This window comes from Culex quinquefasciatus, chromosome 1, assembly GCF_015732765.1.
Source record: "Culex quinquefasciatus strain JHB chromosome 1, VPISU_Cqui_1.0_pri_paternal, whole genome shotgun sequence".
NCBI classification, from domain to species: domain Eukaryota; kingdom Metazoa; phylum Arthropoda; class Insecta; order Diptera; family Culicidae; genus Culex; species Culex quinquefasciatus.
The window spans coordinates 27,848,260-27,869,074 of NC_051861.1; the positions used below are offsets into that span (position 1 = coordinate 27,848,260).

General features: G+C 44.1%; 1 protein-coding gene across 1 annotated transcript; it reads right to left on the reverse strand.

Annotated features, from left to right (window-relative positions):
• Positions 1 to 1,326: 1,326 nt before the first annotated feature.
• On the reverse strand, positions 1,327 to 18,312 carry LOC6035633 (muscle segmentation homeobox). The gene is made up of 2 exons (XM_038249119.1): positions 17,618 to 18,312; positions 1,327 to 2,408 (listed from the first exon to the last, which is right to left on the reverse strand). Exons 1-2 carry the CDS (start codon positions 18,234 to 18,236, stop codon positions 2,065 to 2,067), a joined length of 963 nt encoding a protein of 320 aa, XP_038105047.1. The 5' UTR covers positions 18,237 to 18,312; the 3' UTR covers positions 1,327 to 2,064.
• Positions 18,313 to 20,815: the final 2,503 nt, after the last annotated feature.

Sequence of the window (20,815 nt, forward strand, 5' to 3'; positions counted from 1 at the left end):
ATTTTTGAAAAATGTGCTTCGGCTCTACTAGGGGGTCCACTAATGGTTAAAATACCCTAGGTACCGTAAAACGGGGTGACTTTGATAGGTTTGCGATTTTTCCGCAAAATGAAGAGTACAATTAAAATATGTAAGGCATGGTTAAGAAACATACTGACCGTGGTAGAGAAGTGTTCAAAGTACCTCAAGAAGAACTTTTCATAAAATGTTGACAGTTTCAAAAGTTAGTTAACTATAGTTAAGAAAATGTTGATGAAAGTCATTATTTAAAACTTCTCAAAGTGTCATGATTTTCTCAATGAACATGATTTTTAATCGAAAAACGGATTGCATTTTTGGATTTTTTGGACAATTTTCCACTAGGAGAAGGTTAAAAAAAATTGTAAATCATAAATAATATGTGTTTTTGAAACGCAATTAAAAAAAAATCATCAAATTTATAGGCAATTTCAGTTGAACAAATTTCATGTAAAATGCTAAAACTTTTGATTCGTGCTACGAATTCAGTTTAAAATGCAATATATATGGTTAATTTTACAAACAAAACTAGTTTTAACAAATTTCAGGCAAAATTCCGACTTTTTAACAATTTTACCTAAAATTTATATGTATTTTGCTAAAAAGCTTATACACTTAGTTAACTTAATATAAACATTGATTTTTTTTATCTAAAAACTATATCAGCTACTTCAGTGATGGTACATTTAGCGTACAAATAAAGTTTGAACATCTTAAATATGATTTTAACAAGAAAAACTATGACTATCAAAGTCACCCCGGAATAAAAACTAAGAATTTTTAACGTAACTATTTTTCTAAACATTATTGAACAAACATTTTTTCCGAAATAGTGCATGGACTTTGTGTGGCCTACCCCAGTACATGTTTTAAAAATGATAATCTTGATAAAAACCATACCTGTTGGAAAATATTCTAAAAACAAATTGAAATCCTATCAAAGTCACCCCGGTTTACGGTATCTACTTTAATAGCGTTAACATTTTTCGAAAATCCAAAATAAGACAAACAACTACAGACATAAATCCTGTTTTAATACAAAATTAAACCTGAGTATTTGCATGTCCTCCGATACTGTACCTCATCGTGTTATAAACAGCATCGGCCCACATTACTCAAACATTGTTTCGCAATGTCCTAAACCATAATTATATTTCAAGCTTGGGACAAAGCCAGTTAAAGAACAACAATCATATATGTAATAAAGACATTTGTTATACAGTTTATGAACAATTTTCGCAAATTATCCTCCAACATGCACACCAGGGACATTTTTCTTTCTTATCTATCATTAAAAAACGGTTTGTGTTCAATTTGTTCAATATGTAATCGCTTTTTATTGAGATTCCAAGAGCTATCTTTGCATAAATCTTTCCAGCTGTTGCTTGCTTCTCGTGCTTTACACTCCTTCGATAAAATCTGTTTGTCTCTCTCTCCCTCGTTATCCTTCCACGATTTACGCTACTCTTCGCTTCAATAGTTTATTAATTATCATATAACCTTATCTAAGAAGACGTACACAATATTACTGCTGCATGTATTCTTTGCTATTCACCTTCTGCCTCTGCACAATTATTGAACTTTTCCTGCCTCCTGCCGCCGACGTCGCCGCGCCCCTTACCTGACTATATTTACAGAGTGTGGAGGAGTGAGAAGATCGAGAACACTTTCGCGCTCCCCCAAAATTCCTAATATTTACACAACGTTCGTTCGTTCGTCCTCACCAACAATTAAGTCATAACCCCTCACTCACTCACGCGAGCTACTTTGGAACAAATATTTACACTCGTTCTTGCTTAAAGTGCCTTTGCGAAATTAGCTGCTATTTACAGATTGTTTTTTTTTCTGTTCCGAATTTGGGATGCTCGAGGTTACGGGTTTTGGAGGACAAACTGTTAGATTTCGGTCGAGGCTTCGTCTTAAAACGGAATCGGGTAGTAATAAATAGTTGTGGCTCTCTGTGTTCGGCGCGCGAAAAATTTGGTATTGAGATACTTTTTACAACCTTACGGGACTAATATTCACAGTGTTGGCGTTCCCCCCGCTTTAATGCCCTAAATGCATCGCTCCGCCCATCAGGCTGGGATGGAAGTAGCCCATGTAGAGCTGGGCGCCGGGTGCCCGCCCGAGGGCGGCCATCTTGATCTTTTCCAGCTCGGCCTCCTGGAGCCGTTTCGCCTTGGCGCGGCGGTTCTGGAACCAGATCTTGACCTGGGTCTCGGTGAGCCGCAGCGACGAGCTGAACTCGGCCCGCTCCGCTATGCTGAGGTACTGCTTCTCGCGGAACTTCTTCTCCAGGGAGAGGAGCTGCTGGGTGGTGAAGGGGGTCCGTGGCTTCCGGTTGGGTTTGTGCTTCCGCAGGTTGCACTTGATGCGCGGGGGTTCATTGTCTGGAAGAGGGGGGAGAAAGAGGGCATTGGTTAGTTGATTGTTCGCTTTATTTAGTTTTGGAAGCAAAATGGTTCCCTATCACGGACTTCAAGGTCGAGGTAGCCAAGAAAAAAGAATGTTTTTTTTTATCTAGTAGCATCTCTATTACGGACTTCAATATCGAGGTACCTCAGACAGGAATCAAATTGAATTGCCAATGCAGGTAAGTGAAAGTGACGTTTCGATTACGGACTTCAACACTGAAGTACCTTCAACGAAATATGATGGCAGCGAAGTGTTCCAAAACGGGTAAGTACAAGTGTGAAGTGCAAGTGAAAATGTGGCAAAGTGAAACAGTGCTGTCAACTTCTGTCAAACCTTCATAGCTGATTCTATGAAGCTTGGTTGCATACCAATCACGGCTGTCTGCAGTTTTGTACTGAAACTGCAACAGCTCGATGATTGGTATCACCTTGTGCTGTCAAAAGTCACAACTTCTGCGACGACTGTCCATCACAACCGTCGCCGGAGCATAATGACTCTTAATAGCTCGCTGTCAAAGCCGAGCCGACGCTAAACGTCGCAGCTTTCCAGTGTCTTAAAAACAGCCATAATTCACCACGCACGCAAGGAATTTCCCATCCCAACATCGAGAACATGTGCGCCGCCGCCACCGTCGGCATTTCGTCGCATGTTCCTTTTTCCAAGTTGTTAATGTTGTGACACGTCGTTTCTAGGTTTTGTTCGCGAGAAATTAATGAACTCTCAAACTTTAAAATCATAATAAATTTTCCACCCACTTTGTGCGGTAGCCATGATTTACGCGCGTCGATTTCCCCGAAAAGGAACAAACCGCTTAACGCGCGTCACAGCTATTCCATCTCATTAGTTAAGTATGCTGAAGAAGACGGAGAAGGCCGGAACTCGCGGCGGCGGCCGCGTCTCACACAGTCAATGATATGTTTATTTTTAATTCTCTTTTCTCCAAACAACATTCTCCTCGAGAGTTGTTCTTCCCGGGACTCTTCAGCTACAACAGCTACTAATAGACTATTAGCTTAAATTGATACTGTCAAGTCACCTCTCGATGCGCTCGTCGTCGGGAGCCACTTTGGGAGTTAATTGAAAGGAAAACGCGCGCTCGAGTGTGTGGAGAGCACTCGAACGGAGACCTTTTGAAGAATGCTGCCGAGTAAGTGACACAATAAATTATAACCTCAATCGCGGTGTGTCAGAGGAGAGCCGCTTCGTTAATTGAATAGATTGTTTACCGATGTGACATGTTTTGTTGTGGTGGCGCGCTATTTCTGACCTAACGAGCAGGAATTTCGACAGTTTTGACAGTTCTGTTTGCGTGTTGTTTCGGGGAAAAACTCTTTCGCGTAAAGATTAATCTCTCTGTGAGTTTTCCAAGTTGCGTCACCAGCACCGACGAATCGATTACCAGTTGACATCACTTAAAGAGCAACCGCTTCTCAGCCCCCCATGGTCGTCCAGCGCGCCAAAGAGGCTAGTCACGATCTCCCCCCCTCTGCTTCAAGCATTAATTATTGCCAGCACAGTGATTAATTGTGTTTTATTGTTTCTCCCGCTCCGTCTCTGTCTCTGACGCCAAGGCTTAGCCGGTAGCACTCCTTTGAAATCGCGCTTAATTAAGTAATCATCCTCGCTTAGTGACTCCTCCCGGCTCCGCTCCCCGTAGCCTCAAGAGCAAATAGCATTTTGCTCACCGCAGATAAAACTATTTGTATTCAGATGTAACCCCGCCGAGAGCGTGCTCGCGAGCGATAGAGATAGCATTAAGTTGTTTGCCGTCCCGCTCACCTTCGGTCCCGAACGTTCCAACATTTCTCAATTAAAATTAATTACATTCATATCGCTGTTCGTTTTTTTCCTCCCCGGTACGGATCTTCTCGCGACGGCGAATGCAAATTCGAGGAGGGAGACCTTAAGCCCAAAAATGGCACAACGACTCTCGGGAAACCAGTCGCGAAGAAAAGTACCATTTTATTGCCGCTAGACATGCATTTTTGCTGTCCAACCCTCTCGTTGTTTCTGGTATCACGAGTAGTTTATTGCTGTGTGCATTTCAAAATTCCATTGACGGCATTTAATTTGTTGCATTTAGATATGTGTGCGCTGCGCGCCTTTTGTTTGCTGTCACTGGATGGCGACACTATCGCGCAGGTTTGCCCGGGGGGTTTTTGCTCCTCTGCGGTTGCATTTCCGTTGCGAGAAGGGTTGAAGTGAGAAATCGTCACCTCTAGTACGGACTTCAACATTGAGGTACTAACAGAAGCTTTCGTCCGATTTTGATTTGAGCTTCCCTGTTACGGACTTCACAATCAAGGCACCTAATACAAAGTCAGTGCAAATTTCGAAGTGAAATAGTGTGATTGCAGGTAAGTCAGTGAAGTATAACCGGAGCAGCAAATTTTCAGGTAAGTTTTTTCCAAATCTGTCACAACTCTGTCAAAATTCTGTCAATCTGTCAAAGCAGTGAAAAGCGCCACGCCAGTTTTTCCAAAGCTCCACCCCAGCGCTACAACCATGTTTCCAGAGAGGTGCGAACGCAGCAAGTAAAGGTGGGCTCCCTCGCTGCGCTGCATCAAACGGCAGCCATACGAGTGAACATACATGCTGCAATGGCGACCGCCGCAAACTGTTTGGCTAGATAATTTTCACTTTTGCCATAAAACCGGCTTGGACACAACAAAGGAGCGTCCCTTCGCGCTGCAGGTACCGCACCACACACAGAACGTGTAAATTGCAGTTTAATAAATTAATTTTATAGCTGTTTTCAACGGCTGGAACGAGATTCGGAGCGGAGCGGAAGCTTCGGCGAGGAGCGGGTAATTTGTACCCTCTGCCGATGGCAGACTGTGCTATGCAAATATGTGTGTGTGTGTGCGAATTCAATCAGACACACAAACGCCTTCACGCCGATCGATTTGCATGTGGCGGAAAATCTTGCTTTTTGTACGCGAGAGAATCGTTGCAGCCGGTGCTAATTGAACGCGAGTAGTGCTGGTTTGTGGAACACCTGGTTCGAACGACACCTCTATTACGGACTTTAACGTTAACGTACCTGAAGATTTTTTCAAAGTTTGAAAAAAGTTGTTCGAATCCGCTTCTCTATTACGGACGTCAACATTGATATACCAACTGAAACAAGGTTGTGAATTTTGAAGTGTAGTGAAATCAATGTGGTTGCAGGTAAGTCAGTGTGTTTGCTGTGATATACGAAAACTTGGTAAGTAGATCTGTCAACTGTCAATCTGTCAAGCCTGTAAGTTCATCCCCGCGATGAATTTCCAGCAACCGCTCACGCCCGGAACGAGCTCCGTCAATCACGACGCCGTGATTGCAGCGCAAACTGGAGCTCGTTTCAACGGCAATTCCAGTAGGGGACCAATTCATTAAGTGCAATCAAATAAAGCGCGGAGCTTGTTGTTTCGCGCAGCGATTACGCGTGATAAATTTCGCGCTTCGCCGCGCCAAAGCTGACAAATGGCCACGTTTTGCGGCGAGATCCGCCGAGACTGTGTGAATGGAATTTCGACGGCAGCGCGCGGTTTGCAAATTCCGTCCGATCGTGTTCGTTTGATGTCGTCGTCGAAAATAGCAGCTTCTCGAACAGAAATCGGAATGCCACAGACTGCGGCTTGTAGCGCTTTTGTCTGCTGCCAAATATGTGAAATTCTAGCCACTCCCCACAGCGCATCCGCCGCGGTGCCCTCGACCCCGAAATCGATACCGTCGTCGAAAACTTTGAAGTCGTCTCAACCAGAGTGATTCAGTGCGGTGAATGTGGCTCATTTTAATTTGAATCTAATTGAAATGGGTACCGCGCGCTAAATGGGGGTCACGCCGTTAAATTAGCGAGCGATTCGGGACTTCACTCGTCATCTCGCGCCGTCATCATCCTTGTAGAGGTGAGGGCCGGTTTCGGCGGCGCTGAGTGCGCCTGCGCCTGCGCCAATTGTCTCGGTGTTGGTGCAGCCTTCGACGAATCGATAAACGAGCAACCCTCGGCAAGGACCCTCGATGGGATGAAACGATAAAAGCTTCCTCTCACAAGCTTGGTAATTATCCCTACCCAAGCGGGATGGAGGCTCTTTTGTGATCCAATAAATTTCCAACCTAGACAGTAAAAAACGGAAAACAAAACTGCGGTAAAGACCTTTTACGGCTTCTGGAAGTACACATAAGCGCCTCCTCTGTGGTTCTCTGGGTTTATTTTTACGAGGTTATCACAAAATTAACCCTTTTTCATGGGCCCACTATTTATATATTGATGCAATTCAAGGAATCGGAACTCATAAATAAGCAAAAACAAATGCCGCCTGCAGCACCCTTTTCCGTCCGTCCTGCCGCCTTATCGGAGGTGACAATCTGGTCGTTCGGAGGAACAGCTGCGTCCTGGCTGGCAGCGCCGCACGGCGCGATAAAGGACGAAAAAAGGTGTGTAATTAAATTTTTGTGGACTAATTAAGCCGTTCGCTTCCGGGTTGACGGAAAACGGGGTGACCAAAATTACTGACTTTCGTGAAAATAGTATTTTTTACTTTAAAAACGAACGAAGCATTATTAAGTATTGCTCAAATAATCATCACTATTACGGACTTCAACATTAACTAACTCTTGAAAAGACATTTTCTTCTCACCAGTAGGAAAAATCAGCTTCTCTTTTACGGACGTCAACATCAATGTACCACCTGAAACAAGTCTTTACAACTTGAAGTGTAGTGAAATGAAGTGATTGCAGGTAAGTCAGTGAAGTGAAGAGTGTTTGCAGGCAAGTCAGTGAAAAGTGTTTTTGAGCAGTGATGTAACTTGAACTAAAACTTGGTAAGTAGTTCTGTCAATCTGTCAAGTCGCTAAGCAACACGATCATCTCCAAATCGAGTCGATCGCTGCGATCACCATTTTTTTTCCACCGATGACGACCTTCGCTCGTCCCCTTCCTCCCCGGCCAATTTGTTTGCGCTAAACATTCCCACTAATTAGCCGATATTTTTTGGAGCTTTTGTGTTTTGTTTTGCGCGCGGCAAAACCAGCCGAGCTCGTTGGTTCACATGTTTTAACCGCAACACAACAAAAAGGCGGCATGAGGCAAAAAAGCTGCGAAGCAGCCGCAGCTCAAGCTAATGGACTAATTAAATCAATTACACCTGTGATAAAGCATTTTAATGGCTTAATATAATTTATAAGCGCGTAATTAGGTCCTGGACAACTTTGGTTCGCCGGCAAAAGGACCAAATTGGTCGTCTTCGACGACTCCCTCATTATCACTTCATTAGCGTGATAAGATTTAATATAACGCGCTTTCGGGGTTAGGCAAATTATCTGGTTGTGGCGAAATATTTGCTACCACCACTGGCGACACACGGCTTTGCAAATTTGAAATGAATATTTATGCCACCAATTAATGGAGCTGGGAGCGAAGAAGGCGAAGTAGGCGGCGGCGAGTTATCTGCCAATTAAAATTTATTATCGAAATTAGCGATAAACACGCAAATTTTACGAGGGGCTACACAAGGGTTGGGGACGCAAGAGGGACAGTGTCACCCCCGGGTCGAATCTAACGGAAAGTAATTTCTTCCTGTGTGACGAACGGGCAGACACGTAATTGAAGTTAATTTACACTCGCTGTGTCACTCAACTCTGCCGGTGGTGTCTGGTTGGTTTGTTGGTCCGGTGATGATTATTATTAATTTATTTAAATTTTAGTTCCGGTCAACGAGAGGAGGGTGCGGAACAGCAGTGTGTGCCTCTTGTTAAGAGTGTATTGACATTGGGTAGGGATGTCACGATTTCAACGCATCTCGAATACGGACTTCATATCTGGCATACTGAAGACTGACTGTTCATAACATGATGTTCTTAAGTAAACTCATCTCTATTACGGACTTCAAGATTGATATCCCGAAGTACAACTTAGTACAGATTTGCATCAAAAAGTAAGTACAATGTTCCAGATCATCGGTAAGTACAATAAAAGTGTAACTAAAAGTGAATACTAGTGAAGTGAAATCTAGTGAATCTGTCAATCTGTCAACTGTCAAACCCTCCCTGGTCAGCGTTGTGCTCGACCCCCCCGTCAAGCACAAACGACCGCAAAAGGGGGTGGGTATCCAAACGGAAGCCCCCCTTCCACGTTTCGCAGAACAATCACGCCAATTGAAAATTATCCAATCAGGGTGGTGCTGCCCGTAAAACCCCCGCAAATTTACTCCCGGTGACGACAGCGACAGAGTTATGATCGGGCAATAATGCAATTAATTTTTATAGCTCAATTTATACGTTGGTCCGCGGCCAGCCGTCCTAAATTGAAACTTCCGATGGACTCGAGGTGCCACTTTCGGGCCCGAACCCATGTCAGAGTGTTTAGCCTTTGGTTATTATTTACACTTTTGTTTGGCCCCAGTGTGTGTGTTAATCATCGCGTTTACTTCTGCTGCTGCTCCGTTCGGTGGCCGAAATTACCGGCTCGAGATCTTACGACATGATACCGTCATCATGGAATTAATTAGTACCAGAAATTGAATAAAAGCCTGCGGCTTTCCACCGAGCTCGAGCCGGTCGGTAGCGAGAAATATAAAATATAAATATTTCATTTAACCTGAATTAATTGCCGATTCGGGTGCGGGGTTCCGAAGTCGGCACTTATATTTCTCCTTTTTTCCCGTTTTCGTTTATTAATAATTCTCCCCCCTCGACAATCGCGTGGAGGCGCGATTAGATCCTTATCACGTAAATGCTAGTTTTGTAATTCCAAACACAGTGACGCCACCGAACCCAAAACTGGTCCCAAAACTTTACGACCGTGAATCGCTTCTGGCTTCTTTTGTTTGCTCCTAGATCCGCGAAAATTAATTTTCAGCCAAGTTCCCGGAATGCTGCAGCCAGCTCTCGGGGTGAAATGCACCGTTAAATAAAAGATATATAAATTAACGGCTCCATTTGCAGCCACCTTGCGACCACATCATCTTGGCTGCAGTGCCAGAAGATGTCACACCGTAGCAGGCCGAATTTATTTGCCAGCCCGCACAATTTGACGCGGGGTAAAATCGAGCAAAACGGTCGCAAGCGTGGCTCATTCAGCGCTACATTTGGTGCATTTTTAATTAATTGTCACTCGGTGGTGCAGAAGTAGCGAGCTGCTGAGTGGCAATCAGTCTTCTCGACGGGATATTCTGAGATTTTTGGGACGTTGAGAATAATGGCTCTGTTGAAGTTTTAAAATTCAAGTGGTTTTAGTGTAGTCCTACGTCATATCAAATTGACAATTCGAATTTGATCTCAACTACGGACTTCAAAACTATTATACCCAATCAATTTCAATTGATTCCAGGGTTCCAAACAAAATTGGTAAGTAGCAACTGTCCATCTGTCAATCTGTCAAACTTTTAGAGTTTAAGTCAAACTAAAATCTGGTATCTTACAGGGGTAATTCTCTACCAACTCACACGAAATCGGGAAAAGTTGCCCCGACCCCTCTTCGATTTGCGTGAAACTTTGTCCTAAGGGGTAACTTTTGTCCCTGATCACGAATCCGAGGTCCGTTTTTTGATATCTCGTGACGGAGGGGCGGTACGACCCCTTCCATTTTTGAACATGCGAAAAAAGAGGTGTTTTCAATAATTTGCAGCCTGAAACGGTGATGAGATAGAAATTTGGCATCAAAGGGACTTTTATGTAAAATTAGACGCCCGATTTGATGACGTACTCAGAATTCCGAAAAAACGTATTTTTCATCGAAAAAAACAATAAAAGTTTTAAAAATTCTCCCATTTTCCGTTACTCGACTGTAAAAAATTTTGGAACATGTCATTTTATGGAAATTTAATGTACTTTTCGAATCTACATTGTCCCAGAAGGGTCATTTTTTCATTTAGAACAAAATTTTTCATTTTAAAATTTCGTGTTTTTTCTAACTTTGCAGGGTTATTTTTTAGAGTGTAACAATGTTCTACAAAGTTGTAGAGCAGACAATTACAAAAATTTTGATATATAGACATTAGGGGTTTGCTCATAAACATCACAAGTTATCGCGATTTTACGAAAAAAAGTTTTGAAAAAGTTACTTTTTGCGTTTCTCTTTGTTTCGTCGTCCGTGTCTGTCGCGGGTGACCATGAACGGCCATGATCGATGACGACCAACTTTTTTAAAACTTTTTTTCGTAAAATCGTGATAACTTGTGATGTTTATAAGCAAACCCCTTATGTATATATATCAAAATTTTTGTAATTGTCTGCTCTACAACTTTGTAGAACATTGTTACACTCTAAAAAATAACCCTGCAAAGTTAGAAAAACACGAAATTTTAAATGAAAAATTTTGTTCTAAATGAAAAATGACCCTTCTGGGACAATGTAGATTCGAAAGTACATTAAATTTCCCATAAAATGACATGTTCCAAAATTTTTACAGTCGTAACGGAAAATGGGAGAATTTTTAAACTTTTTAGTGTTTTTTCGATGAAAATACGTTTTTTCGAATTCTGATTACGCCATCAAATCGGGCGTCTAATTTTACATAAAAGTCCCTTTGACACCAAATTTCTATCTCATCACCGTTTCAGGCTGCAAATTATTGAAAACGCCTCTTTTTCGCATGTGCAAAATGGAAGGGGTCGTACCGCCCCTCCGTCACGAGATATCAAAAAACGGACCTCGGTTTCGTGATCAGGGACAAAAGTTACCCCTTAGGACAAAGTTTCACGCAAATCGAAGAGGGGTCGGGGCAACTGCTGTGTGAGTTGGCGGAGAATTACCCACAGAACAAAACATCTTCCAAAACTAAAAAATGCCACCTCAGCTTTCCCCGAACCAAACATAATCCCAATAAATCCAAAACCCGCCAGAACTGCCAACTGTCACTCGAAGACTCTGTCAACTGTCACACCGCATACCTTCAAGCTCCCCAAAAAGCCGGACAGCTGTTTGCATTCTGCCGCCGAGATTCCAAACCCGCTCCACTTGGCCAGACCGCGCTTATCTCGAAAATCTCGGTTGCCAATTAAAAGATCTGCCATCCCCAGATTCGCGAAAAAGCGAAGAAGCTAAAACAACTGTCACAGCGTGTGTGAGTGTGTGCTATCGCCAGTCCGAATCTACTACCGAATTTCTCGACACACGAAACGAACGGCGGTGGCGGCCAAAAACGACGCAACAAATTAACCTCGGATCGTGAATGACCGACTTCTTCCCGTTTCCGTGGAGAAAACGGGAGAATGAGAGAGGCAACGGCTTAAGTAAAGTGCCTACTTAAAAATTACAATAACAAATAAATTAACAACAATATTTTTCCATGTTTTCTTTTATTATAAACAAGTATCAAATTAATGTAATAATAATTTTAAATCACTTCCCCTCCTGCTCCGCGAAGCTTCGGGGTAGCCAACCAGTCTGGCCCGACAGGGAGAGAAAAATTTGCACCGGTAATGGCGTCCCGACACGCAACGTCTCTGAGCAGCGTACAGAGGCGTACGTGCGCCCCCGCGAGTGGTCGGTTATTTCCTTTTTTTATTATTTATTATAATTAGTGGAAATTAATATTAATTTCTAGTCGCTCGGGATCACGTGGAACTCTTTGGATTTTATGGCTTTATTTGTTCTGTTGGTTTCGCGTGCTCCGTTTGTGTGTTGCAAGAACAACATAAAACATGGAACAAGTAGTGAAAAGAGGAAGTTGTTGTGAACAGAAGTCGATTAGTACGATAATGTGATGCTGGAGTTGTCACATGGAAGGTAGTCCTACGTCAAACGTTACTGACAGGAGTAGTTCTACATCCAAAATATAACATTGGAAAAAATAAACCTTGAGTACAGACGTTAGATTTTAGGTTCAAACTCTCAAACCGCATTGAGTAGAAATGCATTCTCAATTACGGACGTCATCATCAAGATGCCTATGTTGGAATGCAACAAACATTTGAAGTGTATTGAAAGTAAATCGCAGGTAAGTGAGTGTGTGACCAAAAAGGCTGGGTGCAAGTGAAGTGTTCCCTATTACGGACGTCGACATCAAGCGAGTAGGTGTAGTAGATGTAGCCCAAACCGTGTATAAAGCAGGTAAGTGAGTATTTGAAGTGTTTTGGAGAGTAAGTTGTGATTTTACTGGTAAGTACCACGTCTGTCAATCTGTCAACTGTCAAGTGAAGTTTTATCCGAAAGGATTCATGTTCGATTTTTTTTAGAAATGTCTTCTCTATTACGGACGTCAACATTGCGATACCTATGTTAGAGTGTAACTAATTTTGAAGTGCTTTGAAAATAAATCGCAGGTAAGTGAGTGAGTAACCAATGATTCTAAGTGCAAGTGAAGTGTTCCCTATTACGGATGTCAACAGGTACATGAATGAAAAATGAATATCTAAACAGTGAATAAAGTAGGTAAGTGAGTGTTTGAAATGTTTTGGAGAGCAAGTGGTGATTTCACTGGTAAGTATCAATTCTGTCAACTGTCAATTTACTGTCAAAATTAAATGTTATCTTAAACGGGTCATGTCCATTTTTTTCTGATAATGTTTTTTTGGCGTCAATTTCAATTCAAAACAACTAAAAAAATTAGGCTAGCTGTCCGTTCAACTGGTTCAAGCCCCCCGGAAACGGTTCCAAACCGGTAAACGAATTCAACAACCTCACCGAAAAACCCGCAAGCCACAAATTGATCAATTTATATGCGTCCGCCATTAGTGTTCCCCCGTGTGACCTCCCCTCGCCCCAACACGGTTAACAGAGCCGTTAAATCGAGTTTTCCACCGGTTTTGTTGCTGCCCGTGTTCCATCCATGTTGTTTGTTGTACCTCTTTTTTTGTGATTTGAAATGTCAATGAGCTCTCGACGAGAGCGCGCCCTCACTTCAAACAATAACCCCTTAAAAATTTGTAAGTTCAGTGCTGAGGTTTTTTTCGACTCAAGTTGTAGCTGCTTTTAAAACTACATCAGTATAATTAGCAAACTTTCGGGGCGCCCTTTTTTCTGCACGGACCTCTCAGTCAATTAATTATAAATTTTTACAATACACTGGCCCCGAAAGTCGGAAAATGAGCCTGCGCTGTTGCGCAGCAGCAGAAGATCTAAATTAATTAATCTCTCTGTGCCTTTTAACATTAATTAGCAACCGTAATTGATCGTGCAAAATCGTGTAGAGCCGCGTTCGCGGCACCCCTCCCCACCAGTTGGAGAATGACTTTGATTAATTGGTTTGAATGCCCGGCGCTCCCGTCAGTTGGGACGAACGAAATCGAAGCGCGCGCCCTGCGGACAGGCTAATGAGTGCCAGTAACCCACCCCGGTCAGGATTCCTTTCCCGAGGAAGAAAAAATATTAATTATTAATACCATGAGCGTCAAAATTCCTCACCTCCCCCTCGCTCAGAAGTTATTTACGATCCTCACGCTGCCCAAAATTAAGCCATTTTCTTCGGATGGCGTGCGAGACCAGGCCAGGCCAACCTTAATTAAGCCATTTTCCCGCCCCGAAAAATAACACAACCACTAATTCAACCCGCGCGCCACCTGTTTCCAAAATGGCGTCCTCCGGAGTGTATCGTGTCAAGCTGGAATTCCATCCCGACAAATCGTCGTCGAGTCGAGCCGCTCGCAAACATTTATGCAGCCGGGAATAACTTAACATTATCATTAGTCTCCACACGCACGCTGAACTGAACCCTCAACCTGGGAAGGATCTTCGCAGGGGACAGGACAAAGATAATTTACTGCGTTATTGTCTTTTCCCTCGCGCGCTCAAAACTGCGACAATAAAGCAAAACCGGCAATAGTTTATGATTTTATTGTACCCGTGCCCGGGTCGAACATCGCCTCGCCGAAAATCGATTGAGATTGCAAATTTGAACTTTGTCCTCCCTCAGGAAGCAAGGAAAGAGGGGGAGAGGAAACGTCGGAAACTATTGTTCGACGAAAAGTTGTAACGATTTCATTTCTGCGCCGATTTGAAATGCAAATCCCGGCGCGAGATGCTCGCGAGAGAGGGCATAGGGCGTTCGAAGAATTCCGAGAACAAATTCTATCGATTGCGGATTGAAAAGTTTTTGAATGGATGTTCGGGTTGTTTGTTGCGCACCGAACGGAAACGGAATCTGTTCGACACAAGTTTGACACGAATTGGTTGAGTGATTTACGAAAATGTTCGGAGATTTGCGTTTCTCGATTACGGACGTCAACTTTGAGGTACCTCGAAGAATTGAGGACTAGAATTGATCAGAAAAATGAAAAAAGGTAAGTTTTGTTCTCAATTGCGGACTCCAACTATGTGATACCAATGGTAAAGTAAGTAAAATTTTGATAAATAAGGTAAGTACAGTGAAGTGTGTAAAACAAGTGCAAGTGAATAGTGAGTAAGTGTTCTGTCAATCTGTCAACTGTCAAACATTTAAGCATAGACGAATATACTACACACGTTAGTATATTCGTCTTTGCCAAAAAAATGCTCAATTTTGTTATTTTCACGCATTCCGTGGCAATTTCAAAATGAGCAATGTTGCACAACAATTCTCAGCTGTGCCCAAAGTGTCACCGCTTGCGTCACCGTCGTTAGCAAATTCCACCGAAACAACAACCTAGCTGTCGGTATCGGTTTCAAGCCCGTCCAAATCCAAACCAGCTCAACCCATTCTGTTCCCAAGAATTTCGACAAAATCACACATGCGTGCAGGATTCTACAACGCAACCACCAAAGCGAGAAGTCCCGAAACAAAAAAACAATCTCAAAACCCGTCAGGAAGTATCCAATAAAAGCCACTTTGACGGACTAATTGAAGACAACAGCTCTTCATCGTCGTCGTGGTCTGAAAATAATTACACGCTCCATATTCGAGCGACCAGATGCCACATGTGGTGGCTTCCACAAATCAGCTCCTCGAGGGCGCTGGAAAGCATGTCCCTTTCCTCCAGCAACTCATAATCGTATAAATCATGGTAGTCACTCAAAAGTACGGGATGACAAACGGTTAAGTGGCCTCGTAACTCATTCAGCGCCGTCCATTGAGGAGCCCACCGACCACAACAACAAAAAGAACCCCACAATGAAAAGGCCCGAAACTGTTATAAATAACATTCAAATTAATTGCTGCAGGTCCGAGCCGGAGTCGGCACCGACCCCAAAAGCCCAGGATCCGACGGCAGCGAACAAAAAACGACACAAAAACATCAACAAACAGTCAACCAGGTTTTGGGAAAGAAATGTCTTCAAAGAATGAGCCCAGGACTTCCACCCGGTTCCCAGAATCCCCGAATTTATATCGATCACACACCGTAATTAATTGGTTGCGAGTCCAGTTTGAGCGGTGCGAAGGCCCGGAGAAGGAGGACAGGAATTCTAAAAATTGACATGTTTCTTTTTTTCGTTGAGATTCTCGCTCGTTTGGAGTTTCGCTGAGGGACACAGAGCAGAGATAAGAACGCTAATTAATAGATTTTAGATACATGGGTTTTATCTCGACGAGATGAGACAAGGCCCGAACAGGTAGCTTCCTCTGCGTTTCGAGACGCAGTTCTTCGAACTAAACCAGAGTGTGGGAAAGCGCGGTTGGATGGGAGCTGCTGCGCAGCGTCGGTAAGGTAGAGGAGAGCTCTTTTATGGAGCCAAGAGTTGGGTTTTATGAATTTAGAGTGGCTTAATTAACTTGTAATTAGTTTCGACGGTGGCTCCATTCATGAGTTGCCTTTGACGAGTATTGGTGAATGACGTGTACGGTAGCCATTGAGATTTGTGTCTAGTGTTATGAGGGGGATAAAGGAGGTAATTGCCTTACTTGGAGCGGTACTAAAGCTAGAAGCAATGATTCCGTCAGGCGTTAATAGAGATGTACGAGTGGCATTGGTGTGGTCATTAGCGGTGAGTACCTTGAAACCTTCAAAAGTGAAAAGTTTGTGAATGAATCCGCCTTCGATTCCCTATCACGGACTTCAATGTACCATAAGTTGACATTTTTCGAAGATTCAAATTGGGGTAAGTAAAAGTGTGAATTTGGTGATCTCTATTACGGACTTCAATATCGAAGTACACATGTGCAGTGCATTGTCAAATTTGAAGTGGTTTCCAGCGTGCCAGCACCGTCGAGAGATCCAGCAACCGTAAGTAGATTAGTGAGAAGTGTTCTGTCAACTGTCTTTTGTCAATCAGTCAAACAAACTAGGGAACCTATTTTCGACTCGACAGGTCGATAAAAGGGATCCAACTGTTCAGTTAACCCCACCAGAGTCACGCTCGTTGACGGTCAGCAATTTGCCTCTTTCGTCTCAAAACCCAAATTTTCTAATCGATTCCCAGCAGGAAGTGTCCGTTGGCCGCGAGAAACTAACAACATTAAAAAATGGCCCTCCAGAAAACAAAAACACCCAAATGAAGGCGATAAATTTCTCTCCCCCTGAGCGCGCCTCAACGAAATCGAAAACCCACTACTATTAGCATAATTTTACACTCTAAATTCTCTAATTTAATTAACCGCCACTACCCGGGTTGGTGGACTCTCCGAAACAGCGGTGTCGGTAATTAGTTACAGTTTGGTTACCCGAAGAAACGCTCAATAGTCATTCCGGCCCGGGATCATTCGCCATTTTGGCCCCCGCTCCGAAATGAAGACATTAGCCAGTTCCAGCTAATTAAGGCTAGCCGGTCGCGGCGGCGTCTAGTAGGCCGGGTGTGATCCAGCTGCGTATGACATTTCAGGCTTAGGCCGACACTAATTAATACACAAATTTGAGCGCCAGCGCGAGCTAGTTCACGCGCGACTAGGCGAAATTAGAATCTAATTGACCTGGGTGAGGACTGGGCAGTCAACGAACTTGGCGGGCGCAAAATAACTGCGCTGGTTGAAGTTCAAGTGGTGAAATTTCGATTTTTTTGTGGAACCAAAACAATAACATTTAAGACGACTCAAGATCATTTTGGCACTAACCAAAAACAAACAAGGCGACTGAGGTTGTCAAACCTATATTTTGGATCAAACATTAACGATTAAGGCGACTAAGGCTGACTATCTGACGTTTGTTTTCAAAACAAAACTGGCAAGGCGACTGAGTTTACCAAATGAACCAAAACGTCCAAAAAACGTACAGTGAAGACGTTTGATGATCGAAATCTGACGTTTCAGCCAACATGAAAAGACAAAATAGGCGACTTAAGATCTTAAACCCTCGACTAGTCTCGTTTTTCAACTTCTGTGTTCTTACTCTAGCAACTTAGCAAAGACACTCACCTCCACCGAGTTGTCCCGGTCCGAAACCCTGTCCGGGGAACAGACCGGGCGGTCCGAAGGGGTTCATCTGGCGGGCAGCCCCGGGCCAGGGCATGCCGCCGCCGCTCATGCCTCCCCACGCTGCGGCGGCCGCGGCCAGCGCACTGAAGGGGGTCGGCCGGATAGGAACGTGTCCAGCGGCCGCCAGGGCCGCCGATTGCTGCAGGAGTCCGGGCGAGCCTTTGCTGTCACCGATGCTGCCGTCTCCCCGGTGGTGCGGACTACTGCTGCTGTTGTCGTTGTTGATATCCTCAATGTCCACGATGGAGTCCTCCTGGTTCGAGTCGTAGTCGTCCGACTCGAGCAAGCTGTGCGGGGTGTCGGACCGGTCCAGGTCATTTTTGATGGAGCTACTGTCGTGCGCTGACCGCGGCGAACTACTCGCGTGGGACAGGTTCGCAGGGAGCAGGACTTCGGTCACGCCGGCCACCGACAGCGGTGTCTTTGGCCGGGTGTCCGCCAGCAGGGACGCTACGCTGAAGTTGCTGATCCGGGAGGCGCTCTTCTGTTGCATCGGAACCGTCGGGCTGGTCATCGCCATTCGAATCGGAGTTACAGTCATTCCTGAAGATTTTAGCATATAGCCGGAAGTGCTGGTAGGTGTGCTGCCACTAAACGCTTCCTGGCATTAGCAAACCCGGGCTTTCACGCACTCTCACACTTGGTATCCAATTAGTATTCTTAATATCTGTGTCACTAGCTTCCTCAACTTCTCCAGCTATCACAATCCCAAATCACACAAGACACTCTATTCCTCAACGTCACACACGTGTCGCGACGAGCAAGACCACGTTCGCGTCGGTAGTGCACATCTGGAAGTCACAACACTACACCAAAAACAAACCGAGCAGGCGATGCGATCTCGTCAACTTCGATCAACACTCTCTCTAGCAAAACAACACGAGCGATTGCGTGCGTACGGGTCTACGACTGTCATACAACTGGCAAACAACCAGTTTGTCCACCACCTCGGCACCCGTTCTCACAACACGCTCGTCGTCGTCCGTCCAAGCAGGCCGGTCACCACTACATCCACCCGGTGGCTGTCTCACTCTCTCACGTCGTCACCCTCCGCCTTGTGATGTTGGCTTGGAAACCTGCCAGCACTCTTGCCCTCTTCCCGCTTGACAGGAGGCGGAGCCTCCTTAGATGACGTTCTCTCCGCTTCGCACGCTCATCACCCAATCGCCGCTCAGTACATAACACGCACACATCTTCACAATCGGCTTTCAGCCGCTGCCTTTCTGTCTGCCTCGACTGATTTCCGCGCTCTCTCTCTCTTCCCTCCTTCGTTCGGGTCGCTTCGCAGAGGCCACTTCCAAATGAAGTTGTTCATATTTTACGATTATGTCCGTCCTGCCACCTCCTCCTCCCTCTCCTACGCGTCTCAGTAGCAGAGTTGTATTGGTGTCAAAGTTGGCGTTGCTCTTATTTTCTGCGCTCCGCACACGCTGTGTGCCGAGTGTGTGTTGGTGGACGCGGCAAGGCATGCTGCGGCGGTGGCGGCTGGCTGCTAGCTGTCACTCTGGCGGAGGAGCGCGCGAATTCAATTAGCCTCTCGTTTTTCGGTGTGTGCGTGTCGTGAGACAGAACGAGACGGCCGAACCCGGGCCCCGGGGCCGATTATATTCAATTTTCATTCCATAATTTCTTATTTACTGTGTAATTAATTTTGGACAAAATAGTCTCTCTTGGTTTGGCACCCCCGCGCGCACCCACTCTCCCTCTTGTGACGGGGGTAATTTTCCTTCTTTCAGCTCATTTTATTCTTGTTAATTTTTAATGGGCGAACGAGAGAGGCGAACCGGGGTCCCCGGAACGATGCGGTTTCGACGATAAGGGCGCAAATTTTTCGGGGCGTCCTTCGCCGGGAGAGTACGGTTTGGTGTGGTGACCGCGGGGTCACTTGGCACTTTTAATATAATAATTTTCGCCCCGGCTGCTGTAATTGAAGATTTGTCCCATGGATAATTGCTGGTGGGCTGCCTTGTTCTCGGCGGGTCTTCCGCTTTTTTTTCTGGGACAATTAATTTTTCGGCTTCCACGTCTTCTTTTTTGACGAGAAAATAATAATGGGATGGAAAGCGGACGGTTGAGTACCGACGGCATTGAGATGTTTGCAATTGGAATGAAATTAGATTACCTTATAAAAAGGCAATTGCAATCTTCAAATCAAATTATTTGCTCTTCAGCATGGCCTTGACGTTCTCGATTGCGAGATTCCTACTCGAAGGCTTGATTGTTGAGGCAATTGCAGACCACTTTTTACACCTAAGCTTCCATCCACCTTCGGGATTCGAACTGACGACCTTTGGATTGTGAGTCCAACTGCCTACCAGCGACTCCACCAGGACAGGACCCAGGGAGACGACTCCTACACCTGGACTGAGCTAACGACCTAACCTTTTTAGGTTAGTCCGGGGCCAACATTAACTTCCCCGTCCGATGGAAGGCGTGATCAGACCAATCTCGTCTCAAAATTTGCCACCGGGACCTTCTGGGATCGAACCCAGGCCGACTGGGTGAGAGGCAACCACGCAAGTTAGATTTTCTTTCAGATAAAAATGTTCGTGGAGAAATTTTCTAGAAGCTAAATGCATTTGTTTTACCGGAAAAATCGTCTATCCAAATTAAGATTATCTTTTAGAAAAAAAGTTTAAAAGAATATTAACTAAATTTTTTCATCATAAGGGAAATATACTCATTCTCAGCCCATTTCTATTATCGGCTTGTCAGAACTTTGATCATGAATAAGGCCGATGCAAATATTTAAAAAAGTTTTTGTCCCTCGGCCCTGGCCGAGGTCAAGGGGGGGGGCAAAAAATAAAAAAAATATAAAAATTTATATAACAAGCCATAGTCTTCACATTTAAATGAAAAAAGTGTTTTAAAATGCATTTTACACTAGTTCAGTTGTTTTGCAATCATTAGTTTTCAAAAAATCTAAGATCTGACAAAAACAAAAAAAATATCGAAAAAAAAGATTTTGCATCGAAAATTTTCAAAAAATCTTAAGATTTTATAATAAACCCAAACATGCTAAAAATGATTTTAAACGCAGGAGAATGTATTCTAATTTGATTTCAGCTGGTTGCACTTGAATTTTCATTGAATTTTTAAGTTTATTGTAAAATATTTTTTTTGCCCCCTGATTTTTCG

What these genes read in the sequence shown, in the direction of transcription:
- LOC6035633 (XM_038249119.1), bottom strand. Translation starts at nt 18,236, where the DNA reads ATGCTAAAATCTTCAGGAATGACTGTAACTCCGATTCGAATGGCGATG. An exon ending in ACCGGGACAACTCGGTGGAG is followed by an intron (nt 2,409 to 17,617) that starts GTGAGTGTCTTT and finishes CCCCTCTTCCAG; the next exon opens with ACAATGAACCCCCGCGCATC.